The sequence below is a fragment of the Pithys albifrons genome, chromosome 6 (genome assembly GCF_047495875.1).
Source record: "Pithys albifrons albifrons isolate INPA30051 chromosome 6, PitAlb_v1, whole genome shotgun sequence".
NCBI lineage: Eukaryota > Metazoa > Chordata > Aves > Passeriformes > Thamnophilidae > Pithys > Pithys albifrons.
Window position 1 is genome coordinate 40,674,530 of NC_092463.1, and position 26,671 is coordinate 40,701,200.

General features: G+C 45.7%; 1 protein-coding gene across 7 annotated transcripts in view; it reads right to left on the reverse strand.

Moving 5' to 3' along the window:
- The window catches only part of LRP4 (LDL receptor related protein 4), an 88,816-nt gene that overhangs the window by 12,213 nt on the left and 49,932 nt on the right, over window positions 1-26,671 (reverse strand). For 4 of the 7 annotated variants that reach the window (XM_071558506.1, XM_071558505.1, XM_071558510.1 and 1 more), the window contains exons 3-27: window positions 23,316-23,432; window positions 21,219-21,332; window positions 20,653-20,769; window positions 18,106-18,234; window positions 17,655-17,774; window positions 17,399-17,524; window positions 14,990-15,115; window positions 11,785-11,919; window positions 11,487-11,612; window positions 10,392-10,622; window positions 9,965-10,121; window positions 9,381-9,598; window positions 8,307-8,483; window positions 7,499-7,624; window positions 6,557-6,765; window positions 5,856-5,937; window positions 5,089-5,194; window positions 4,080-4,281; window positions 3,568-3,757; window positions 3,187-3,318; window positions 2,402-2,542; window positions 1,628-1,714; window positions 1,252-1,423; window positions 1,006-1,168; window positions 534-759 (exon numbers count right to left, since the gene is read on the reverse strand). In XM_071558506.1, coding sequence (XP_071414607.1) covers window positions 534-759; window positions 1,006-1,168; window positions 1,252-1,423; window positions 1,628-1,714; window positions 2,402-2,542; window positions 3,187-3,318; window positions 3,568-3,757; window positions 4,080-4,281; window positions 5,089-5,194; window positions 5,856-5,937; window positions 6,557-6,765; window positions 7,499-7,624; window positions 8,307-8,483; window positions 9,381-9,598; window positions 9,965-10,121; window positions 10,392-10,622; window positions 11,487-11,612; window positions 11,785-11,919; window positions 14,990-15,115; window positions 17,399-17,524; window positions 17,655-17,774; window positions 18,106-18,234; window positions 20,653-20,769; window positions 21,219-21,332; window positions 23,316-23,432 — 3,729 coding nt within the window. The remainder of the gene's footprint in view (window positions 1-533; window positions 760-1,005; window positions 1,169-1,251; window positions 1,424-1,627; window positions 1,715-2,401; window positions 2,543-3,186; window positions 3,319-3,567; window positions 3,758-4,079; window positions 4,282-5,088; window positions 5,195-5,855; window positions 5,938-6,556; window positions 6,766-7,498; window positions 7,625-8,306; window positions 8,484-9,380; window positions 9,599-9,964; window positions 10,122-10,391; window positions 10,623-11,486; window positions 11,613-11,784; window positions 11,920-14,989; window positions 15,116-17,398; window positions 17,525-17,654; window positions 17,775-18,105; window positions 18,235-20,652; window positions 20,770-21,218; window positions 21,333-23,315; window positions 23,433-26,671) is intronic. The other 3 variants (XM_071558508.1, XM_071558507.1, XM_071558509.1) reach the window with 2 other exon arrangements.

Consider the following 26,671-nt stretch of genomic DNA (forward strand, 5'->3'; position numbering starts at 1 on the left):
TAGTTGTAGAGCATGACACATATTAAGAGCAACAAAAGCAGCAGAGATTTTGCAAAGTGAAGTGGCAGACAGGAAGAAGAAGCCTGCAATGACTGGGAAAAAATACTAGAACTTGAAATAAGATTTCAATAACCGGTTTAAGAGGAATTAATGTCTCTTGGAGTTAAAAAAGGTAAAGTGTCCAGTGCCAGTAGACTCTGGTGAAGCCTAATAGGGCATGACTCCTTCAGTCCTCCTAAGAAAGTGGCTCTGCTAGTGTGTGTGAATGAGGTTGTCAGTGCAATCCAGTGAAGGAAATGAGATGAAGGGGGTCAAAATGCATGCGGTAGTAAACAAAGACGAGACCTTTAGGGCTTGCTAAACAGGGGAAAGTGTATAGTTAAAGAAGAGGGAAGAAAAAAAGAAAAGCTGATTTTTGAGAAGTTACTTTATCGCTCATGCTTTACACAAAGAACTTTTTCCAATGACAGCCCTGAAGGACTGCTTTAGTCACCACAAACACCCACTGATTTAGGGGCAGCCTAGGAACTTACCCAGGGGCCGTGCCCTATCAACAGCTTGAATGTCCATGAGGCCAGGCAGGTTTGCCCTCACCAAGATGACATTGGCACCAGTGTCCTTGTCAGCCCTGTGAATGCTGCGAGTTTGCCAGTCAGTCCAGTAGATGTAGGAGTCCAGCAAAGTGAGGCCATAGGGATGTTGCACTGGAGACAGCAGGGTGCGGCGGTTTGCACCATTGAGATCCGCAGCCTCGATCCGCTAAAGGAAGAAGTAAAACATGAGCCCCACACTCAAAGCGCTGCTCCTTTTGTTAATACTTCTTGTATCAGGAGGGAAACAGTCTAGATGAGTGATGTTATTCAGGTTCATCCTCCCCCCATAGCCCATACTCTCAGAAAAGCTTACATTCTCCTTGCTCTTTTGATAGCTTGCTCAAGAGCTTCAAAACAGCTCCCAAGCTACCAGAGACCCAATGACAAACAATGCTGAAGAACAGAATCAGACCTCAGTGTGTGCATCAGCCCAGAGCAGCTGGGACCCAGCTTTATCCACTGCCAGTCCATTAGGCCAGCCAAGGTTGTTGCTAATCAACACCACACGTCCAGAGCCATCCATCCCAGAGCGTTCCAGCTTGGCATTCTCACCCCAGTCAGTCCAGTACATATACCTGGCGAAATATCAGCAAGTATTATGGAAAAGGAGATCGTAAGTCCTGTGTAAATACTTAGATAAGCTCTTGACAACACTAACCCCATCTCATGGTATAAAGCTATTGCCCGAGGGCTGTCCAGGTTCTGCCAGATCAAGACTTTCCTCATGGAGCCATCGAGGTTGCCTACTTCAATTCGGTTAGTTCCTGTATCTGTCCAATAGATCTTTCTGCCAATAGCATCCACAGCCAGCCCATCTGTAGTCAAAAGACCTGAATAAATAGAAAGACATACTGGTCACTGTTTATTCTCCCTGCTTAGTCAGGAACTAGGGGTATTCCTCTTGTCCATCTCATCAGGCAGTTGCTTTAGGTTTTGCTTGCCTTTCTACCCAAAATTTATTCCACTGGGGTATCAGAGAATTTCTCTTCATGCAGCATGGCAGCAAGAGGCTCTCAGACCAAAATTTCCCTCACCTGTAGTGATGATGTCCTCAAACTGTGAGCCATCAAGGGCAGCCCGACTGATCTTCCGCAGTGTGCTGTCTGACCAGTAAACCCTTCCTGGATGGAAGAAGAAAAAGAAACTTCAAAAAGCCCAGAACCAAACCAAACCAAACCCCAACAATCAAACAGATAAATTCTTAAAAAACACATCCAGGTCTCTGACTACCAGCTACACCATTCAAAATAGATCTGACTGCAAAGGAATAACAACAGAAAAAAGATTATTCAGCTAGAGTGATAGAACAGTACCAATTATCTTGTTCCAGTTCTCCCTCAAATATGCGGAAGTACTGACACTGACTTTTATACAAGGACAGAGAACACAAAACACTTTAGCAGCTACTACTAGAGTCCTACATCTGATTTCTCAAAATGTCCCAGAGGACAGCAATCAGATCATCTACCTTACTGTGCAACAGTGTGTTTACATCCAGCACAGCATCAGATGTTTACTATAAACAAACAGCCAGAGTCCCAGCAGGAGGAAGGCTTTCTGAAATCCAAAATGCAGAACCACCTCACTCAATATAGCAGGCAGCCTCTTCCCATGTTTTTGGAATTCTTTGTTTTCCTATAAGGATATTTCCTTCCTTATTGGAAAGCAATTATTTGCAGCATATACTAGAAAAACACCGAAATTCACAACCTACAGTAAGATCTGTGTCTGGGTCTTTACTCAGACATTTAGACACAAAGTCACTTGTTGCCTTTCAAACACAGTCAGATACACTAAGAAGCGCAGACCTTCACGAGGATCCACTCCAATTGCAATGGTATTCTTCATGGTGACATTGACTGAGACAACAACATCTGCAAAGTAGGGGATATCCAGAGAGACCATCCGGATGTCAGTCCTTCTGGCAAAGATCAGAAAGCTGGTCATTCCTGCAGAGTTGAAAATGGACAAGCATCAGCAAGGAACAAGTTATTTATCAAATTCTGCAGGTTACACACACTTCAGTGGAAAACAGAAAGTGTCTCAGGCAGATCTTGGCTTACGAACACTGTGTACAAAAGCTTTACTGATCATCATTTAATGCTTCTTTACATCCAAGTTGAAATGCATTGCACTCATAGAAGAGTTACTTCTAATATGTGTTGGGAAATGGGGATTAAGAGTAATTTTTTTTCTATTAAGGAGAAAATGTGGAGGTACCCCGGCCTGAAGCTGAGCACCTTCCATGGAAAGAGTCCTCCGAAAGTGGGTCCATGGGATAAGTGCGATCAGACTTGTTAAAGAATATAGCACCTTGTAGTTAAAGAATTCACCTTAAGATTAGAGCAAAGTACGGGATAAAACATGAAATCTGGTTTAGCTGCCCATGAAAAATTTCCAGAAAAATTTCTTCTTTATCAATCCAGTTATCAGTAAGTTTCTCCACAGTAATTCTCACTCAAATTGAAGGTACAGGCATCAAACAGGGAGAGTAGGTAAGGCACATAAAAGTGAACTTTGTTCTCTAACAAGGCAGAGGCAAAATATAGCCGTGATATGAAATGGCAATAAGGAACCTACAGAGAGGACTCACCAGGGGAGCAGGTCTTGCCATCAGATTGCAAGTTGATCCCTGTAGGGCAGGTACAGCTGTAACCTTTTGGAAGTGGTGCCAAAAGGCACAGGTGACTGCAGCCTCCATTCCTAACTTCACATGCTGAATGTACTACAGGAAAGAGGGTAAGAAACCCATAAGTCAGTGGCACTCACACAAAAAAGGGATGAACAGCTACAGAAAGGCATCCTAGAATGCCCTTAAATACCTAGTCAAGAGCTGACTCTAATGCTCTCATACTCTACACAGACACTTTAGACAATGAGGGCTGACAGATCAGCCTCTTTGCAGAAGAGAAATGCCACAGAGCAGAGCCTGAGCGAGCTCTCAGCTCAGTGTGGCCTGGGGTAAGCTCTGTACCTGGTGGCCTGTGCCGGTGGAAAACATGAATATCCATAAGATTCTCCAGATTGTCCTGCAGCGTTTCCCGAGACTGCCCCGTTCGTCTGTCTGCGCTCTGGATGCTTTTGGCCTGCCAGTCTGTCCAGTAGATTCTCTCACCATAAAGAGTAAGTCCAAAGGGGTGAGGCAGATTGCTCCCAATCAGCACCTGGTCAGATTACCCACAGTCCCCCACAAAGAAAATATTACTAAGCAGTCACTAAGGGGAAGAGGTTTCCCTTGCCCCCTCTCAACATCATACCATACAGTAACAGCAAATGAGAGTGAGACGAGGCAATGTTAGCTCTTAAAAGGAGCTTCCCCCACACACAGTTTGCAATTGAAAGGGAGCTCTTCCTCTCCCAGTGAAAGCAGCTGTGCGTGTAAATTTCCCTTTCAACTGGAAAAAGAGGCAGGGGCCATCAGCACTCTGTGCTATCGGACCTACACCTCAGGCTCCCAGACTGTCTCCTCAAAGATGGCTTCCTTACCTTCCTGTTGCTTCCATCCAGACCAGCATACTCGATGCTCTTCATGCCTGCATCTGCCCAGTACAAGCGCTGTAACTCATAGTCAATGGCCAGGCCATTAGGCCACGTCAGGTTGGAAGAAATGATCACCATGCGGTTTGAGGCATCCATACCAGCACGTTCAATTTTGGGGTGGGCTCCCCAGTCAGTCCAGTACATGAACCTGGTAAGAAGCCCAGACAAAAGTGAATGTCCACACTTGTTCACTGCCACTACAGCTGGGTAGTGCTACAGGGAAGCAAAAGAGCCTGGTGCCTTCAGGTCCAAGCACGAAGAAGCATTAGACTAATATTGTTCTCACGTCCAGCCTTGGGTTCTTGTACCTAAGATCATACTCAAATTTATATACCTTCTACTGCTCATCAGCTGGCCTAATATGTAGGAAAAAGTTAAAACAAATAGGTAAAGGTCTAAAAATTAACCAATTATTTATGAGTCTCCACCATTGGCCCTTTACACTCTTGTTGCATTTGTCTTCCACTAATCCACTTAAGGAAAGAATAGTTCACTTTCATTGAAGACCTTCAAAACTTCTAAAGCAATGGCTGACAAGCTTTTTCCTATCCACCCTAGCTCCACCTCCACAAAGTCTGAGGATATTCTTCTGACTAAAACCAATTATTAAGCAGAGAGCTTGAATACAAATTCAACATACATGGGAAATAGAGAAATAGAAAACATCTAGATGGCCTCATTCTCAACATTTTTTGTACAACATCTTTCGTTATTACATCCCCAGGACAAACAAATGAAAACATCAGCCAGGTCCTGCAAGCTCTACAGCACAATAGGCAATTATCCATGCTTATCTTGTTCGATTAGTATCTAAAATCAGGTCTCTAGTTTTGGTCTTTGGCAGGTTGTAGTACAATGGCACCAGTGACAAAAGCAATTGCACAAAACCAAAGAACCTGAATATCTTTAGACATGCACAAATTGCTATGTCATTCCAAAAGAAAGAATCTCTCACCCTCCAACAGGGTCCACCACAATATCTCTAGGTCTGTCTAGGTTCTCCCAGATTAGAACAGTTCTCATGGTGCCGTCCGTGTTGGAGACTTCTATCCGATCTGTTCCTACAAAAGTCAAGACAGAAAATGACAAAGGGATTAAAGACCTCTGGAATTGCAAGAACTAAGGAAAAAAAAGTCCATACAATAATGCACTCTTCCCCTCCATCCATCTATGTTTGTAGCTGGAAGACAGGTAAGAAATGGGGCTCAAAGTGTCACTTTCCATTCTCTCAAGTCACCTCTGCAGCTCTTACTGAAGTGGAGTTCTACATGAATGTAGACCAGCCCTTTCCTAAACTCCTAAGGCATCTACATAGGTATGAGAGAACAGCTAGAAAAGCATAATCTTTCTTACATCTCTCTAAACTATGATTCTCCAGCAAAGAACACCCTCCAAATACTACCTGCTGCACCCCAAGATAGACTGTTGGAAGATACATAAACGCACACAATCACAAGTTCTGCAGCAAGACAACAGTGGTGCTTGACTTCTACCATAAATCTTTCTACAGAATTAGTACTGGGGGTACTGCAAAGATAATTAAACTAAGGGTTGCACCCTCAATTCACATACTGTTAGAGGCACACGAGATGAAACATGAGATTTTTTTGCTACACAAACAGACAAATTTGTAGTGAGACAGATAGAGCTACCCAGCTGATTTACAGTTTTCTTGACAAATAAATAAGACAGAAGTCTAGGTCAAGCAGAGGATCCTAGTACCTGCATCAGTCCAGTATAGCTTGTTGGTGATCCAGTCAATTGCCAGTCCAGCTGGACTTTCCAGGCTAGTGTCTACCACAACCTAAATAAAAACAAAAAGAAAAAATCCTAAGTGAAATTAGACCTTAGGCAGAAAGCACTTGCCCCATGCACTACCTAAACACAAACAACATTAACTTTCAAGAGACAAAAGCCTAAGCAGAGCAAAGCCACACAAGAGAGAGCATTAAGGACTTAGAAGTCCAAGTAAGTCTTACATTTACAGTAAGGTTTATTTTTTGTGCCTGTTCAAACTGCAAATCGTAATGTTGAACTCTGTTCCCCTCCTTTATGGTAACATTAGCCTAAGGCCATGCGCAAAAAGCATTCCCAAGGACCACGAGTCTTGTTCCAAAGGTACAACATAACACAGCACTTAATACTTCAGATTTTTAGGGCTACAACAAAGGAATTGACTGCTGCTCACAAATCACCATGCCTGATGTCCTCCTTCACAGTTTTTCATACAAGCAGGAAAATACACCAAACTGGTGTATGAATGTCCAGTGATCTCAGGGGTCTTCTGAGCCAGAACTAGGCAAATTACAACAAATCCACCATGAACTGCAGTGCCTTAAAAGGCCAGAGTACCCCAGTGGTTTCGAATCTGATGCTCAAGCAATCTCCTGGATGATGACCTCCACACACAGTTAACACTGTACCTCCTGGTTCGATCCATCCCATTTTGCTCGGCTGATTGAGTCAGTGCTAACATCTGTCCAGTACACATAGTCATCCTTTGAGTCCCAGTCTAGAGCCACAGCACTGCGAACATCAGCAAGGGGGATGACATCATCTGACAGGTCATCGGTGTCAAAGCTGATCCGACGGATGTCCATCCTTCGGGCAAAAAGCAGGAACTTGTCAAGACCTGATCAAAGGTCGAAAGGTCTTCTTTTAATTTCTCTAAGTTCAACAACACATTGATAGACAGACAATTCCCTGCTATATCCACAACCTTAACCACCTATACCATTTCTCATTGGCAGGTCTTTGGTCTTTTTTTTTTAAATGGAAGCAAAATATCACAGGGAGAGGATGGGTGGGGTGGATAGGCAAGGGGGAACAGAATAATTGTGAGCTCTCTCCTGGCAGGCAACCTGTGCTGAGGGAACAAAGTAAGCCATATTTTTCAAAGAATGGCACAGACCCCCTCCAAGTGAAATAGCTATTTGAAAATAGCTCTTGAGAATCTAGGAGATAGTTGGTCTGCTTTTTTCACATGGTTGCAAACTAAGAGAAATTGTGCCAGTGAAGAGGATTGAATTTTTTGTCCATTACTGACACAGCTCTTATGGGAGTTTTAGGGAGACAATCAGCTGTGTCAGGTAGCATGGCACCAATAGCAGTCCTAAAATAAGGACTCAAGGATGGAGTTTCTCTGTATTCTCACCCATAAAGCCTAGTGAAGGCAATGAGAATGCACAACAGGGGAATGCACCAAAAAGGTGAAGCATCTGCTGGCAGGACCCTTAATACCCCTAACTCAGTCCACCCAGCTGCATCTCTTTGGAAGCAAGTGGTGCTGATGCTTACTCCCACTGCCAACCTCCTGCCACCCACTAAACATCTGAGCATGTAGGCTGTGGTCCCACCTCACTTACTCTGGGCGCAGGCGTGGCTGCTGGTCTTGCGGAAGCCTGTGGGGCAGGCACAGGTGTAATCCTTGCTGCTTGGCAGGCAGAGGTGGGTACAGCCCCCGTTGTTGTCCCCACAACGGTTTCTCCCTGCTCAAGTAGCCAAAGACAAAAACAACCACGCATAAAGCAAAGAGTAATGAAAAGAGGAAAAACACCAGCTGAGGTGACAAACCCCACATGGATACGGTAACTTGTCAACCTACAACTGACAATAAGGAAACATATGACAGAGTTCAAGAAGCATTTGGACAGTGTTCTCAGGCACATGGTGTTATTCTTGGGGATGTCATGTCCTCTTAGCAGGGCTAAGAGTTGTACTCAATGATCTTTGTGGGTCCCTTCTAACTCAGCATAGTCTGTAATTCTATATAAACTAAAGTGCTAACTCCATTGTTAGGACTCAATTTTAACATAAACATTCAAATAAATCCACCTCTAGAGCAGATTATGGCAATTGAAGAGGAATAAGGGAGGTGCCAGTCATTACTATGACCACTTATGATCTTCAGCCCCCTCCCACATAAGCAAGGCCCATTTGTTTCCACTGAAAGACCTTCATCCCCGGTGTCAGCAGGGGGAGCTGCGGTAACACCCAACTCTGACCTCCGCAGAACGGCCCTTGGAGCCACTTCTGTAACAGCCCTGGACAGAGGTGTGGATGTGCCCACACACGCGTGGCAAGTTCAGCCTCGCCATCTCCCCTCTTTACAGAGCGATGGGTGCCTGCAGGTCTTCTAGTGGTTCACTGGGTCTCTACCCTCTCTGCAGTTACCTGCTGGCTGACGCTGAGGATGCAGTGTGTGGATGTCCATAGGGAAGTGGAGTTTGCTGCGAATAATCTCCTGGTTCTTGCCTGTGAATTTGTTGGCACTGTTGATACTCTTGGTGTGCCAGTCTGTCCAGTACAGACTGTCCTCAAACACAGTGATAGCAAATGGGTGTGGGAGCCCTGTAACAGACATCAGTACAACGATATAATCAGGTCTAACATGACCAAGAGTAGCAAGGAAAGCTCTTTCCACTGCCCCTTAGGCTGCACCACAGTTAACCTGCTCAAATACACTTTATACTAATATAACAGGCAATTCCTCTCTGCTATCATACGATCATAGAATGTTAAGGGGTTGGAAGGGACCTTAAAGATCATCCAGTCCCAACCACCCCACCACAGGCAGGGACACCTTCCACTAGATCAGGTTGCTTAAGGCCTTATTCAACCTGGCTTTGAACACTGCCAGGGCTGGGGCATCCACAGCCTCCCTGGGCAACCTGTTCCAGTGTCTAATCACCTTCACAATAAAAAATGTCTTCCTAGTATCTAACCTAAATTTCCCCTCTTCCAATTTGTATCCATAACTACTTGTCCTACCACTACAGTTCCTGGTGAAGAGTCCCCCTGCCTTTGTGGCAGGCCCACTTCAGATATTGGAAGGCGCTATGAGGTCTACACACAAACTTCTCTTCTCCAGGCTGAACAGCCCTAACTTTTCATAGGGGAGGTGCTCCAGTTCTCTCAGCAATTTAGCAGCCCTCCTCTGGGCTTGCTCCAACAGTTCCAAGTGCTTCATACACTGGGGACACCAGAACTTAGGCAGTCCTCCACGTGGCGTCTCATAAGAGCAGAGTGGAGGGGGAGAATCACCTCCTTCAACTTGCTGGCCTTGTTCCTTTTGATGCAGCCACTCATGACTGGGTATCAAAGGCTATCCCTCAGTGGCGGCAGAGCTCATTCCACAGGGAAAGAACAGGAGACAAGCACAGAAGCAGGAGCCAGTGTCTCTGAAACTCAGAGAAGCACAGTGCTTTACTGCAGAGAGCACTACCAGTACACAGCCCTGTTACTCACCTTGGCTAATAACAGCCTTCCTATTCCGCCCATCAAGGTCAGCCCTCTCAATGACATGATGTTTGGCATCCACCCAGTACATCCGATGTCCTGCATAGTCGATGGTCAGTCCATTGGGCCAGAAGAGGTGTGTGTCCGCAATGATGCGCCGGTTAGAGCCATCCATGTTGGAATACTCAATACGGGGAGTGTTACCCCAGTCAGTCCAGTAGATAGTACTGGAAGAGGCAGGGAGAGACAGGCTAGAAAACTCATGGCCCACATATTGCACCCAGCTTCACTCCCTACTGGGGCAAAACAATATCAGTCTTGTGACCTTGAGCATGACACTGGGTCACAGTCATGAGAGAAGTGACAGCCAACAAAGAAACAGTCAGTACTGTCAGGCTGGTGAAAGCTGAAGGGCCCAGAGCAGGATTAAGGCTCTGAAGGCTCCCTGCAATGCTCAGTCCCCCAAACTGGCAGTACGAAAAGAAGGCTTGACCCCAGAGGCAATCTTTGTGACCAAGAATGGGGTTTTCAATGTTCACTTGGAAAAACCTGCATGGAGGGCTCACTGGGCGGGGTCCACTATTTTCACTTACCCCTCCATAGGATGTAGGGCAATTGCTCGGGGCTTCTCCAGGTTCTGCCATAGAAGCACCTTCCTGTGAGTGCCATCCAAGTTTGCTACTTCAATTCGAGATGTCCCAGAGTCTGTCCAGTATAATTTGTCATGGATCCAGTCAATAGCAAGGCCACCTATCTCCAAGAGAGAATTAAGCACGGAATGAAACCATGGATCAGCATAGAAAAATAGTTCCCTCTCCCTCTCTGCTTCAGAAGAGATCCAGTTCAGTCCTCCCATTTCTTCCCCTACCAGCCAAGATTAACTCCAGGGGGATACTCACCTTAGATCCATTCCATCCAACCCATACCCTTGCTCAGGGAGATGCACTTCATTTTGAGTGCTAGTACCCACTTTTCTCCACTCACCCACCCCAGGCTGTTGCCTTTTTTGTGGTGACGCACCTGGGCTCTCCAGCCCTGTGGAAACCACTTCTTCCACGTTGCTACCATTCAGATTGGCCCTCATGATGCGATCAAGCGTGACATCAGACCAAAACACGAGCTCCTTGCTGTGGTGGAAGTCAAGGGCGATGGCATTTTCCAGGTTGTTCAGGAGCAGCGTATACTCTGAGCGATGAGGCAACACTTGTCGGATATCAATTCGGTTTGCAAAGAGCAGCACTGGCTCTGGCCCTAAAAATACACGGGAAGACAGCATTAGGAGTACTTGACAGCATTTGACAGGGTCCTGCCTACCATTCCCTCTGCACCAAGTCCCAGAACATAGTTTTGCAGTACTGGCAGCAAGAAATCAACCCCCGAGTGCAAAACACTTCAGAGACCTGTTTTCACATCTTCCATACACAGTCCTAACTCAAAGATGAGCAGTTATAAACCTCAGCAAGAAGTAATTATTCCAGGTCCCACCTAAGCCTACCTCATCTCAGCCTCTGAAACCATACCACTAGGAAGCCATTTGGCAGCTGGACTATAGTTCCTTTTTTTATATCCATCTCCTAGCTCATGCTACATGAGCTACTACATCTTATACCACAGGTAGGACACAGCTGAAATCTGCCTCAGCCAGATATAAACTTAGCAGGTACTTCCACTGAAGAGAAAAAGGCTCAAACCAGTATCAACATCATAACATCTTAAGACTTTAAACAGAATTTCTAATTCCTCAGCTCCTACATTAGAGGAATAAAGTTACAACCTCACTGACTGGAAAGGTTAAGACACTTCCCGGACAGAAACAGAGAGCTAGTTTTGTCCCAGGATCTGGGTCACCGGGAATGGATAGGGACTAGGGAAAGAAGGTAAGGAGGAGTCCTTTCCACTGATAGGGAAAGTAAATAGTAGTCAAAATCATGCAAAATATTCATAGGCATTCATCAACAGCCTGGGCACATCTAATACAAATCCAGGTACTTCCTTTACTTCATATGTTGGCTTGGTGAACAGCACAATGCTGCCAATAAAGCATTACAGACGTAATTATGAGAACTGGACCAACACACACCCCTCAGCTGTGTTGGCAGGTTGAACCCCCTTTACCTAGAGCTTTGCAGCTACGCTTGTCAGGTCGCAGCTCATAGCCTTGCTCACACCAGCACTGGAAGCCTCCTTCACTGTTGGTACAGCCTTGACTGCAGTAACCTTCCTCAGCACATTCATTCACATCTGCATGTTACAGACAAAGGAACAAAGTTACCATTAGATAGATTATCAACAAACCAGGCATCTCACCTATAGCTTGCTGAATGCCTTCACACTCTGATTTGCACCCTATCATAGCCATCAATTTCAAACACATCAAAGCAGCAGGGAGGAGGCTACTGCTCCAAAAACCCACCTTGGCAAGATCGGCCATCTTCCAGGAGCCTGTAACCTGTGTGGCAAGTGCACTGCACCATCCCTCGTACCATCTGGCATTTCTGAGCACAGCCACCATTGTTGACATTGCAATTCTCCTCCCCTGTCCGTGGACCTGCAAAAGGAACACGTGAAGATAGCTGAGCTGAAAACCACAAGACAGCTGCTTTTGCCCTCAGCTGTTAGGCAACAGTCACCCTTCAAACCAGGCTGAGGAAGAGAGAAAGGACATAGTCTGTGCTGGAAGTTTCCTCTTCATGGTCAGAGCTCTCCTCTGCGGACCACTACTAAACCAGACAATGGAGCTCAGAATATGTTTTTAGGATTCACTATCTGTGCAGACAAATGTTGATATCTGAGATCATAATCTTCTATTATTCCTTGTGTGCAGTCTGTAATTGGCAAAACTATGAATGCCTTTTTCTTCAGTGTTCAATTCTCTCCCATTATCACAGTCCAGGCTTGCTTTCTTACACACATCTGTTGAAGTTGAGGTCAGCAGTGACAAGGTTGAGTGCCTGTGGGCCAGAATCAGGGGCAAGGCCAACAAGGCTGACACCCTTGTGGGAGTCTGCTACAGACCGCCCAACCAGGATGATGAAGGAGATGAATTATTCTACAAGCAGCTGGCAGATATCTCAAAATCTCCAGCCCTTGTTCTTGTGGGTGACTTTAACCTGCCAGATATCTGCTGGGAGCTTCATACTGCAGAGAAGAGGCAGTCAAGGAGGTTCCTGGAGTGTATAGAGGACAATTTCCTTCATCAACTGGTAAATGAGCCTACCAGGGGTAAGGCCCCACTAGACCTACTGTTTACAAACAGAGAGGGGCTGGTAGATGATGTAGTGGTTGGAGGCCGCCTGGGGCATAGTGACCATGAAATAATAGAATTTTCAGTCCTCAGGGATGTAAGGAGAGCCACCATTAAAACCTCTACTTTGGACTTTCAGAGAGCAGATTTTGGCCTATTCAAAAAACTGATTCAGAGCATACCCTGGGAAACAACCCTTAAAGGCAAGGGGGTCCAGGAGGGATGGACATATTTTAAGAAGGAAATTTTGAGTGCAGAGCAACAGGCTATACCAGTGTGCCAAAAGGCCAGCCGGAGGGGAAGATGGCCAGCTTGGTTAAATAGGGAGATTCTGCAAGAAATCAGGGATAAAAAGAAAGTTTACAGACTATGGAAAAAAGGGCTGGCTACTTACAAAGAATTTACAGATAGAGCTAGGTCATGCAGGAAAAAAATTAGGGAAAAAAAAGTGGAATTTGAAGTAAATTTGGCTATTTCAGTTAGGGATAACAAAAAGTCCTTTTATAAATACATTAATAACAAAAGGAGGGGCAAGGAAAACCTCCTTCTCTGTTGGACTTGGAAGGAAATATAGTTAAGGAAGATGAAGAGAAGGCTGAGGTACTTAACACCTACTTTGCCTCAGTTTTCACCAGTAAGACAGGTGGCCCTCAAGACAACTGGCCTCTGGAGCTGGTAGACAGGGAGAGGGAGCTGAATAGCCCTCCTGTATTCCAGGAGGAAATAGTGACCGACTTACTGAGCCAGCTGGATCCTAACAAGTCTATGGGACCAGATGGGATCCATCCCAGGGTGATGAGGGAGCTGGCAGAAGAGCTTGCCAAGCCGCTCTCCATCATCTTCCAACAGTCCTGGCTCTCTGTGGAGGTCCCAGATGATTGGAGGTTGGCCAATGTCACCCCATTTCACAAAAAGGGCTGCAAGCAGGACCCTGACAACTACAGGCCTGTCAGCCTGACCTCCATGCCTGGCAGGGTAATGGAGCAGTTCATCCTGAGTGCAATCACACAGCACCTTCAGGGTGGACAGGGGATTAAACCCAGCCAGCATGGATTTAGGAAGGGCAGGTCCTGTCTGACCAACCTGATCTCTTTTTACGATCAGGTGACCCACCTGGTGGATGGGGGGAAGGCTGTGGATGTGGTCTATCTGGACTTCAGCAAGGCCTTTGATACTGTCTCCCATAATATACTCCTAGAAAAGCTGGTAGCCCATGGCCTGGACAAGTGTACCCTCTCCTGGATTAAGAGCTGGCTGGAGGGTCGGGCCCAGAGAGTGCTGGTGAACGGAGCTGCATCCAGCTGGCGGCCGGTCACTAGTGGTGTTCCCCAGGGGTCTGTGTTGGGTTCAGTCCTGTTTAACATCTTTATTGATGATTTAGATGAGGGGATTGAGTCCATCATCAGCAAATTTGCTGATGACACCAAGCTGGGAGGGAGTGTCGATCTGCTGGAAGGCAGGAGGGCTCTGCAGAGGGATCTGGATAGACTTGAGAGATGGGCTGATTCCAATGGGATGAAGTTCAATAAGGCCAAGTGCCGGGTCCTGCACTTTGGCCACAATAACCCCTTGCAGCGCTACAGGCTGGGCACAGAGTGGCTGGAGAGCAGCCAGGCAGAAAGGGACCTTGGAGTACTAATTGACAGGAAGCTCAACATGAGTCAACAGTGTGCCCAGGTGGCCAAGAAGGCCAATGGGATCCTGTCCTGTATCAAAAATAGCATGGCCAGCAGGACCAGCGAAGTGATCCTTCCCCTGTACTCTGCGTTGGTGAGGCCACACCTTGAGTACTGTGTTCAGTTCTGGGCCCCTCAGTTCAGAAAGGATATTGAGGTGCTGGAGAGAGTCCAGAGAAGAGCAACAAGGCTGGTGAAGGGACTGGAGCACAAGCCCTATGGGGAGAGGTTGAGGGAGCTGGGGTTGTTTAGCCTGGAGAAGAGGAGGCTCAGAGGTGACCTCATCACTGTCTAGAACTACCTGAAGGGAAGTTCTAGCCAGGTGGGGGCTGGTCTCTTCTCCCAGGCACTCAGCAATAGGACAAGGGGGCACGGGCTTAAGCTCTGCCAGGGGAAATTTAAGTTGGATATCAGAAAAAAATTCTTTACAGAGAGAGTAATCAGGCATTGGAATGGGCTGCCCAGAGAGGTGGTGGATTCACCATCCCTAGAGATTTTTAAACGCAGATTGGACGTGGTGCTGAGTGCCATGATCTAGTAAATGGACTAGAGTTAGACCAAGGGTTGGACTCGATCTTGGAGGTCTTTTCCAACCCAATCGATTCTATGATTCTATGATCCTTCAGTAACACCAGATAGACTTGCACACATTACAGTGCCACCATTTTCTGTTTAAGACTGAACTTGAGAGGACTTACGACAGTTTTGATGAGGGCTCTCATCACTGCCATCTCCACAATCATTTGCTCCATTGCACAGCTTCCTCTGGCCAATACAACGCCCATTCCCACACAGAAACTGGTCTGGGGCACACTGAGGGGTGCCTGCAATAGAAAAAGGGGAAGTAGCACACCACAGCTCACTGATGAAACAATAGCCACAGTGAAGAAAGGGATACAGGACATTTTGTAAGATTAGTTACAAACTTTTCATATGAACACAAATCCATGACTCCCGCTTTCCTTGAATTCAGTTCATCTTGCACTCCTTACTGTTCCACCTCTCTTTATGTGGATATCTTTTGCCTATCTGAAACTCTCCCCTAGTCCGAGTCGACTGTTGCTTTACTGTGAAGTTCATCTAATTAATTTCTCTCAGCATGACTGGAAAATCCAGGCATAGCTCTCTTTGGTTCCAGATTCCACAACCCTACTCACCGCACGCAAAGAAGGAGTCAGTTCTTCACTTTAACTGTCTGATCTCTCACCCCAGCATGGCTGTGGATCTTAAGCCTGACTAAGAAGGAACATCTTGTCCAGCTCTAGCTGCACTGTGCTTACTTGGAATGAGATTTACATGCATCCTTGAAATCTGAGCTCAGGCAAGAGGATTTCACACAAGTTACATGCTTCAACTTCTGCTGTTGGCATGGAGACTGTGCAGAATTCTTGTAAGTAAAGTTGTACTGTTTGTAGGGACTTCGCCAATCTGATTCTTTCCTGAGCACTATCTGCACTGTCCTGTTGCCTCCTATTTCTTGCACCTCTTAAGCTGACTTGGTTAGCAGCTCCTAAATCATCACCTTCTGGTAATTTCAGGAAGGTTACAGGACAATACAGTTATCAGGAAAGAAACAGTAAGACTAGCAGACTGCATGTAAGCAGTGTGGAAAAGCGTAGTTGTGAGATTAACAAGTACAGTTAAGAACTAACAGGCATACCAGCTGAGAACATAAAACCAAATCACATGCAGAGTCACTTTTCGGAGCACAGGAATACTTTATATGAAGGATTATGGAACTTGGACTTCATTTGTCACATCGAACATAAAGATCCTCACATCAGCTGACTGCCCTACTAGTTTAGACATCTTCTCCCTATGGCCAAGAAAAATACAATTCTGGTCTAAAACCAAGAGGATTTTGACTCTTGCTGCAGGCACTGAGACACTACACTATGCCATTTAGATGAGCTAATACATATTCTGCTTGGAAGTCTCAATTTAATTTTTATTTATATACCACAGAGCTAAAGAAGAATTACACAAGCAACCTCACAGTAACAACAGCTGTACTCAACCACCTTGACTTTGATCTGAGGTAGAAAAGTTGAATTTCAGGCTCTGGAACTTTGACTTGACTTCTGGGTGACAACTGTTCTTTCAGTACCTCCAAGTACTTTTGTTATCAGGATGAGGAAACAGGGTTACTCGCCTGTCTTTAAGTACAATGGCTTGTTCTAGGATCACCACACTGATGCTCATGACAGCTGACCAGCCTAGAGCAGCTGCTCTCAAATGGCTACAAAGTGCACCTCTGCAGGTCCTCTGAGCTCAGCTGTCTTTGTAGAACACTCACACTTCGCTCCTCAACAGCCCCAAAACAAGAGGTACAGTTTCACAAAACCACTTTGTCACCTCTAAATTCACTGTTTAGGATACACTCATCCTGCAGGTACAGTACGCATAGCTGGGCTCCCCTCACAAGGATGAATTCATGGATCAATACACGCTATTCCTCAGCAAGGCCTATAGGCATCCTGAAGGCTTTAAGGAAAAGAGAAGATTCTAGACATTCCTTGAATCCTACCATAACACTAGAGTCTATTGAAATTCTTCAATTCCCCATAACCATCTTCATACAAAAGAATGATGATATGTGAAATGATTACTAGATAGAATAACTCCTGTGCAAATATCTAAGGGGAAAGCTGACACCCTTAGTTCTAAAATAAAGGCTTTATTCTTCCCTTCCACTAAATGTCCTTTTTGATTCTGCTGCCTGCTAGAATTGTTCAACAATTTCACAAAGCAGCTTGAAAGCTATCCTGAACTATCTAGAATGTGCAAGTTGGACATAGCCCATGTGACAAAGGTAGTGACATTGCACATTATTAATGCTTCCAAATCTGAATGGAATTGTCTCAGAGCTCTGTGGTAGGGACAGGGTAGGAAGATGGAGGGATCTGATATGTGACCAGAAAACACTGTCAGCTAAGTTAGTTTAAGCACATAGACTTGCATAAGTTTGCAAGCATGTAAGGCAGACTACAAATCCCATTCTTTGGGAAGGACAGAAACTCTAGGCTGGACTCACTGAAGCAATCCTATTACCTGTCACCCTCAGGATGGAAACGTTAGCTATTAAGCAGCAAGATAGCAGACCAAACCTGTGTTCTCACAATTCTCCTCGTCACTGTTGTCAGAACAGTCATCTTCCCCGTCACAACGCCAGGACAGACGGACACAGCGCCCTGACTTACAGCGGAACTGGTCAGCTGTGCACATAGATGTAGCTGAGGGACCAAACAAGGAACGTTAGATGAGCAAGAAGGATCAGAAGAAACCCAGTTACAAAGCTAAGAGTCCCAAACATTCTTTTGCATCCATAGAAACTGAATGCTTCCACCAGTTTCCAGCACTCACTGCAGTTTCTCTCATCTGACTGGTCATCACAGTCAAAGTCTCCATCACACCTCCAGCCAGCATTAATGCACAAGCCACTGTTGCACATGAACTCTCCCGAGCGACAAGGCTGGTGAGATGCTGCAGAGATGGTAAAAAACATAAAGAGCAAATTCAGACCCTATGTAAAATTCCCAAGGCACCTCAGTACCCCTTACCCTCCATTATTATGGAACCTAATCCTGAATTGATTTCTGCCAGAAACTGCTTTGGTTCCTGTAAGCAAAAATGCACTACCTATAACACTATTCTCACTTTCCAGAGTTAAAAAATCCCCAACAATGAAAGAGCCAATTTACGTGTGAGCAATTAGATTGCTGTCTACACTGCAACTCCTCTCCAGTCAATGAAAGATCCATTTAGGTTTGCAGCTCAGATGCTTGGAGCAGTCCATGACCCGGCACTAACTTACAGCAGTCAGATTCATCAGACCAGTCCCCGCAATCATCGTCGCCGTCACAGTGGTAGATGTCCAAGATACAGCGTCCATATGCACACTGGAACTCCTCCAAGCTGCAGGTGGCAGCTGGAACATCTGATGCTAAGAAGGGAATCCAAGAAAAAATGTATGAGGTGACAGGGTACAATCCTGTTTAGAAGCAACCTTCTCAGTCCAATAATGGATTAGCAAGTGTTCAACGGAAAGGGTTTGGAAATTATTAGTCATTGCTGTGTATCTTTGCATGACTTGTATTACTGAGAGGAACTTGAATGCTACTTTTGCTTCACTGAAAAGCAGGTGAAACATATATATAAAAAGACACCCATGTAGACAATCCACTAAAAATAATTTTTCAAAAAGTTACACAGGATGTTAGTCTATAGAACCATTACATTATAGAGAAGTAAAGAGCTATGAATGAGGAAGAGGATGTAAGACTGTCACCTTTCATCTTATGCCTGAAACACTTTGTCTTAGCGCCCTCCAGAAAGTGTTTAAACTGTTTAATAAATCTGAAAAAGGTAGATTAAAAAACAGGTGCAAAAATAGATACCCTTTGGGATAGCTCTGTATTAAGGATTGAGGCATGTCAAAATGCAGCATTAGAGTGTGATTCTTTTAGAATTTTAACAAAAATAAACACTTCAAGACCAAAGCAAGCAAGCAGCAAAAGACCCAGGCCTGCACCTGACCTTTGAGGGTTTTTGCCCCTCCCTTTCTTCTCAAACTCTCAACAAACCAACCATGCCTTTCCAGTGAGGATCATTGCCAGAGAGAGATGGCCCTGGGCAAAGCACAACAGATTTGCAGTCAAGGATTTGCCTACTGTTCTCTTCTCAACAGTACACTAAGTGGGAAGGGATGGAAAATATTTTGAGTCCCACGCAATAGAATCTGACACCTCTTCTCAGACTGTCTGGAGAATTATGCATGTTTCAGGCATACAAGTTCTTCAGGCTGAGTAGCTCTGAAAATAAATCCATTAAATGAAAGAGAAACAAAAGACTGAAAAAGAATAGTCTGGGAAGTGAGTTACACCTGTCTCTCCAACCTGAAGCAGTGGGCACAGCCAGAAGCCATGCACTAAGAGCTTTAATTCAGTGAGTGTGCAGTGACTGGATAAGAAAATGTGTGTTAATGTTTGCCTCACCAAAGGAGCCTGAAAGGAAAGGAGTGTTTGGGTCTCCTTGAGGAGAAAATTAATTCAGTGACTTAAATTATCATGTTGTGTTATTCAATTAAAATACACATCCCCAAAAGAAAAAAAACAGGCAAAAAACTCACAAAAAAGAACAGTGCAGTCCCACCTAGTCCTAGATAAATGGCAAGCATGATTGGAGATAAGGAAAAGATGGCAACCACATGGATGAAAATAAGAGAACAGGAAGTAGCCAAGCTGAGGTCTTTAGTAAGTTACTTAAAAGGCCTTATAAAGACAAATGCCAACCAGAACTGAAGTAGCATTCCAGCTCAGAGAAGCAAGGGCACCAGTTCTGGGTGCCACTCCACTCCCATAGGAGGCAATGTTGGAACACCTCCTCTCCCTTCCTGAGTGTCTATCCACAGCCTTCTGTGACGTGACAGGCCAGGGAACAAAAAAGAGAGAGGGGTAAAGTAGAGGGAAAGAGGCTCCCTTCCTCCTAGACCCCTTTCCTGGCTCAGAAATGTTTGCAGTGCCTGGCTTCCTGCCAACTCTCATTATCTGGAGAGATAAAAGACAACTCCCCATGTATCCACTCCTACTGCCCTTCAGGAGCTGGTGGCTCTGATCCCCCTCCCAGAGCCTTTTGAAGTTTTCTGCTATCTAGAACAAATTCTGCAAAATGCTCTCAAAGGAGAGCAGAGTGGGGGAAGGGACCACTGCAAGTTCCAAATACAGGAACAGCGCTGACAAGACACAGAATAGAGGCACTGTGGGTTAGGAAAGGACATGATAAATTCCTGTCCCACTTACTACAAGACTGTGAAGGTGAAGGAGAAAACAACTGTTACGGGTTCTCATCTCCTCCCCTTCCCCATCACTCACTTTTTGGGCAACATCCCACATAAAGCATTTCAGAGAAAAGAGGTTGGGCAGGCAGGCAGTCCCTGCAGTGTGCAGTACCTGAGGATTCTCTCAATGAAGAGAGCACCACCACTCTTCCAAAATTTTAGTCAGGAATCAGGCAAGAGAAAACAGAAAGAAGTAATGTTTTCCCTTCCCTCCTGCCCTCCAACTCCTACAGCTTTATACAGAGCTATATTCAGTAAAGCATAAGCCTCCTACTCTGACTCAAGATCACAGCCATGAGAAGGAAGAGAGAAGCAGTGAGGACAGACAAATATGCCTGTGAGGTAACACAAGAGAGACACCATCCTCTTCTGCTCTCTGGGGTAGGCAGCTGAAGACAGGATAGCTGCCAGTACAGGCAGGACCAACTTGTCTTGATCTCTGCTGCAGAAAACGTGCCAAAATCCAGGACAGCAGCAGGTCCAAAGGGCTATTTCCTGTGGTTACAAAGCAAGGAGAGCACTTACGGCAATTCTCTTCATCTGAGCCATCCTTGCAATCCGTGTCACCGTCACAGAACCAGTGTTCAGCTATGCAGCTGCCGTCACTGCAACGGAACTCCTTCTCCGAGCACTTTCTCATATCTGCAGAGACAGCAGTGCAAACAAAGCCCTGTTTTTTCTGAGAGTACTCAGGAAACCACTACACCCTTCTCCTGAAGCTCCTGGGGTACCCAAACCCAAGATTTCTCATTAAACCATGCGAACCCCTGTCAGACAGGGCCTGAGCAAAACCGTCATTGTTCATTTAATTGACACATGGTGCTGGATTCAAAAGGAATCTAATGGGACTTCACAATGCTACATCTAGGAATAAAATATCTCAAGTGGTTTTCTTGCTTGGCAGGTAAGCCACACAGCCCCAGATCTCAAGCAGCCAGCACGTGGAATGGAATATCTGACAAGCCCAGACGAGAAAAGTCAGCTGTGACCTTTCACCATGCTCAGGGGATCCTAGAACTGCACAGACTGGAGTCTGCACAACCCCTTTTAAAGCACTGGGAGGGCAATACTTATAGAACCACATAACTCACCACACTGCTCATCGCTGTTGTCGCCACAGTCATTGTCACCATCACAGTGCCACAGGCTGCGGATGCAGTATCCATTCTGACATGAGAACTCATCTTCCTCACACTCCCGTGGAGCTGCAGGGACACAGTGGGCAAGGCAAGAAGATTTAGCTTGCAGAACACCAAATGTACAACATGCTACAAATCAAGCAACATTGCCCTCCAAGGACATCATGATGTTGGAGAGCTGATTCCCCCAACAACACCAGGAGAGCAACTGTGAGATTTCTTGCATGTCTCTCTTCCATTCCATTCTCAAGTCAGCAGTACAGCTGGCTCTAAAACTTGAGAGTATAGGTTGGAGGAAGTACACAAAACAGAGATATGAAGCCACCCATCCTGTGCTGGTATGCTAGCACAGCCCCAAGTCAGACTCAAGATATCCCTGCACAGCAAAAAAAAGGCAGTCTAGGTCTCTTTTTAAAGGAATTAATAGTCCCTATCATTATCTAACAAATAACTCCTGGCAGTATTATATTTCTACTTTCCTTTCACAACAGTGCCAAAGCTATCTTCAAAGGAAAGGAAATGTTCCTTGAAAAGGAAGAGAGAAAATTGGAACTTCCTCTTCCAAACCCTCAGTATTTGCAGCTTCAGTCCACCCTCCTTGCCAGTCTGCTAAGGATGTTTGCCTGTAGACCAGTGAGGAAAGGAAAAGCACCTGAGGACTTTCTTCCAACAGAAACCCTCCTATGGTTAGTGTTAGGGAATCTCTCATGCCCAGAACTTTGCTTTCCTCCTTTCATTAGTCTCTAAATATTTTGATGACACCCTTCTCCACTGCTGTCATAGATATAAGGGCATTGCAACATTTTACAAAAAACAGAAAACCAGGAAGACCCAGACCTATATACTGTTTCTTTCATGAATATATTTGAACAGACTGTAAAATTGAGCTTAGTCCAGAGTCCCGCAGCACCACAGAGGATGTCAACCCGGGAACCTTGCTTCCCAGCTCCCTGCCCAAAACGGCAGGCAAAGATCAGGTGCATACTGATCAAAAAGTGAACTCATTTCCATGCATGTAGAGGACATGGAATGCTTTACAGACAAGAACTTTATTTTTGCATTTCTTGAGAAGGGGTTCCTCCATCAGAGTCACTCTGGAACTCCATGCAAAAAACTTTTGTAGAATTCAAGGGCTGTGGAGCGATGCTCCAACATCTCAACTAGAGAGCAAAACAGTTCTGCTCCTATCTGCAGCCTGATGCCAGCCCTAGCAACCAGCATGGTTACAGCAAAACTGAGGCTCCAATGCTACATAACACGCCGGTTCTTCGGCAAGCATTGCCAAGTACAGACCTGAGGATTTGTTGTGGAGAGGAAAGTTGTATCCCTGAACACCTTTTCTAATGAAAGCCAACCACAAGTAACTCTTGTCCTCAATACAAAGGGGAAAGGGGGGGGTTGGAAGTCAAAGACTCAGGCAAAATTTCCTCCATTTTAATAACAGGTAGAGGCACAACAGCAGTGCTCACAGCTAGCAGGCTACCATGGTAAATCTTTTGAAGTTGGTACCTCACATGGCAGCAGACAGTCAGTTTTCAGGGTAACCTGTCTCTGTGTGGGAAGTACCCCTACAGCACCTCCCTCTCCTCAAGAAGCTCTGTTTGAAGGGACAGGATGTTGATGACAGCCTGGCACCGCAGAAAAGTCAGACAGTGGAACCTGAGGCCACAGGAAGTCAGCCAGACACGCAGTTCAGCAGGATTTGGCAGGGGTTAGGTGTTTCCACAAACGGGGAGGGCACGAAGAGCTCAGCTCAGGGAAGCGCTTCATGGGATATTAACTAGAAAGACTGCAGGGCATAAACGGTTCTACAGCTGGTTGGAAAAGCATCCCCTCCCCCAGAGCAGGCAGCTGAGCAGCAAGCCAGGTGCCAAGACAGCAGGGCTTAGAGGCACACACCTCTGTCAGAGTCAGGATGTAACTTATTTCAAGCCAGAGGTCTGCTTAAGTGGATAAACTCTTCAATTCCTGCAATAAAAAGAGTCAGCTTTCCCCAGCCATGGCAGACAGGCACTGCACCCACCCTCTTCCCTTGGAGAGGAGACTTACGGCAGTCCTGTTCGTCAGAATCATCCTCACAGTCATTGTCTCCATCGCAGACCCACGACCGGCGGATACATTTTCCGTTGTCGCAGTGGAAGTCCAAGGGGGAGCAAGTGGGCAGCACTGCAAGAGGAAAGAGACCCCTCATGGAGCTGCAGCCTTCTTCCTTCCTGACAGCAAAGTTCCTTCCCTCCTGAGGGAGCAGGGCTACACCTCTTAGAACTAAAGACATAAAATTTCAAGTCATCAGGAAGAGCTGTTCCTCACATGAGGGGCCAGGGCAGATCTGTAGCTTGGCAGTCTCTCTTCCCCAGAGAAACACTGACCTTTCCACAATAAAGTAGCTGCTGTAATTCCCCCACTGAGTTCCTTTTTTCTGTTTATTTCCTGAGCCTGCTGTCCTCCCATAACTCCACTTGTTGTATAAGAAGCAAAATTACACTATCAACAACTTTCCTGCATATTATTCAGTGCAGTCCATCCTGTTTCTATTACACAGCAAGTTCTTTAGAGTGAGAACTGTAAGAAGAAATGTTTTGGGGAACTTCTACAAAACAACATGCTATACTGTGTGTTTCAGCACAGGAACTTAATCAGATTTTTTTGTCTAAGAAATCGCAAGGAGAAGCTTAGAAGCAAGAATCCACTGCTGGGGATGATTTGCTGTATCTCAGGTGTGGGCAAGAGAGTCCAAGCCCTGCTACAGGTTTCCAGAAGGCACAGAAGAAGAGGACAGATGTGGGATGATGCTTGCCTACACAGGCGTCTGCTGGCAGTGGAGTGGAACCACAAATCCACAGTGTATGAAAAGGCCTGGAGCCACAAAGCTGGAATTCAAGGGGGAGCATCAGCCCTGCTCTTCCCCCACAGATGAGAGGAACACTCAGCTCCAGGAGGCTCATACTTTTAAGTGCTGCCAGCTGCGATAGGCAAGGGGCTGCACCAGACTGTTCCTGACAGGTGTGTCCTCCAAAGAACATTTGCGCAGCGATGTGAAGGGGCGAGGGCTAGAAAGGCTAGTGCCTGAACCCTTTCATCCCAGCCCAGCTTGCCGACAGCATCTCCCATCTGTCACCAGCCAGGCCAGCCCTCCCCTGCTATGCTGCTACTGCTTCCCTTGCCAACACTATCCTGGAGGTGGGAGCGTGAAGGGAGGGAGGTGGGTAAAAGAAGAAGGTGAAGACAGCAGCCACACACGAAAGGAGAAGGATTTAATAAGGAGAACAAACAGTCACATTTTCAGCTTTTCCAGCTTTCTCAACCCTCTGTTTCCCCTTGGCCCAGGAGTGCTGCCAATGTCCTGTGAAAGCAGTATGGATTATACTACATTGAATCATTCACTGCTCTCTATAGCAAGTCCTCCAACATATCTCACCAAGGGCCTGTCCTAAAAGCCCCATACCAGAAGAATACACTAGACTAGTGCATTTAAATTCAGACTTGCTCTAACACCCCTTTTTCTAACTACAAATTCAGATCATCATCTCAGCTGTTCCTGTAGGAATAGGCATTTCTGCACCTGAGGACATCACTGCAGATGTAACTGCTCTCAACACTCACAGAAATTGGCACTGGCCCTCGGGAAAAGGTCCCTTCCATCACATCCAGAATATCACATGCAGATATTTATCCAGATCAAATCCAGCTACTTCTCGGCCACAGAGGGGTATGAAGGACATAGGAGAACAGAAATCTGTATTTTCATTCTGCAGGTTTTACAGCACCCTGGTCTTTTGATAGTTGACCCGTTTCCTTATGCTGCACTTTCTCCGAGAACTCCTGTGTTGCTGCAGCAAAATGAAGAAGGAGGTTCCTCTTTTTCCCCAGGCCAGGTGGAAGTGGAAGACTCTCCACCAACTCTGCTTCCAAATAAAACCAAGACATTTCTGGACTCAGGATAGTCAGTCATACACATCAGACCTCTCTTCCCTAAGCATAACTTCCATACATTGCACACTGAGCAAACTTTCCCTGGCCTCAGCTGCAGTTTCAAGGCTAAGACCATTCTCCCAGCATATGCTTTAGCGTGACTAATCACCAAAGGACTGCACAGGAGCCACCTGGAAGGGAATTTACATGCTGACTCTCCAGGGGAGAATTCTTCAGGCTCCCAGAGGGTTAAGCCATTAGTGCTGGTTCAGAGTGGATACCATTATCCCACTGAACTGCTGCATCCCTTCATGAGGTAACAACACAAAATGAAATTCCACCCCCACAGGGTGCAGTTTAGCCAATTTCATACTTCCCCTGGATATAAAAATGGAGCTTCAAGGACAGAGAAGGCGGAGCTGGGGAAAGAGGGCAAAACACTAACTGCTATGAGAACAAAATTCCCAACCCAGCAGATAGCAAGTGTGTAATAGTCCAGACAACACTGGGGCTTGAGGGTGGGAATGGGGTGGGAGGGCACTGGTGGGGGGTGGTGTTAAATCCCCTTCTACAGGAGCTTTCCTTTAAAGGAGGAAGCAAACCCACTTAAGACAAAAAATCCCAAACTAATGAATGAGGGCTAAAGTCTCATAGAGCAGAGGAGCTGCCAGTGGAATCAGCGCAGTGCTCCACATAAACTTGTAACCTGAATTTAATAATGGTCAGAAACAGATGCTTCAAATGAAAACACAAGAGATTTCAGGAGCAGCTTTCACTTGGGAGCAGTCCCTTCCTAGCTCTGCCCTTCCAATTCAACATCCCCTCTTCCCATGAAAAAGCAAACTAGCTACACAGAAACTTCTTGTCTCCTTCTACTTGTTCTAAATACATCAGGTTTCCATCACTGTCCAGCCCTTTGCTCTAGGGTTGCTACTAACCAGCTCTTTTGTTGGACATTTATTACCTCATATTTTGATGAGTTTTATTCCCATGGTGTTAAAGCTGAGGGCATATCACTAGCCCAGAGTGAATGTTTAGTGCAGTTGTAAATATATACAAAGTGTTTGGAAATTTCACACTAGGAGGAAACCCAGAACTCAAGAGGTCACACTTAGGGCACTCAAACAACCTTCACTGTATTTTGTCCTGACATGACGGAACAGCTATACAGTCTGGTAAGTGTATTGCTTTAATTCACATAGCTCATTTTAAAAGCCATCATCAGAAGGGCACATGGCAATACAAATGAAGCAGCAGGAATTCCTTTCACTGACAGAGATGGAGCAAGATCTCTTCATCTGGCTGCAGGACAGACTGGATTAGCATCCATAAGACTAGAAACTAAACTCCCATAGTCTCTTCCCAGCTTGATATTGATGCGTGACCATGGGACAGTTCTGACTCTTTAGTCCCCCTTCTACAATGTGTAAAATGAAGGATATTTATTACTTCCAAAGACAGCTGCAGGTCCTTCATAGGCATGGCTTCCACCA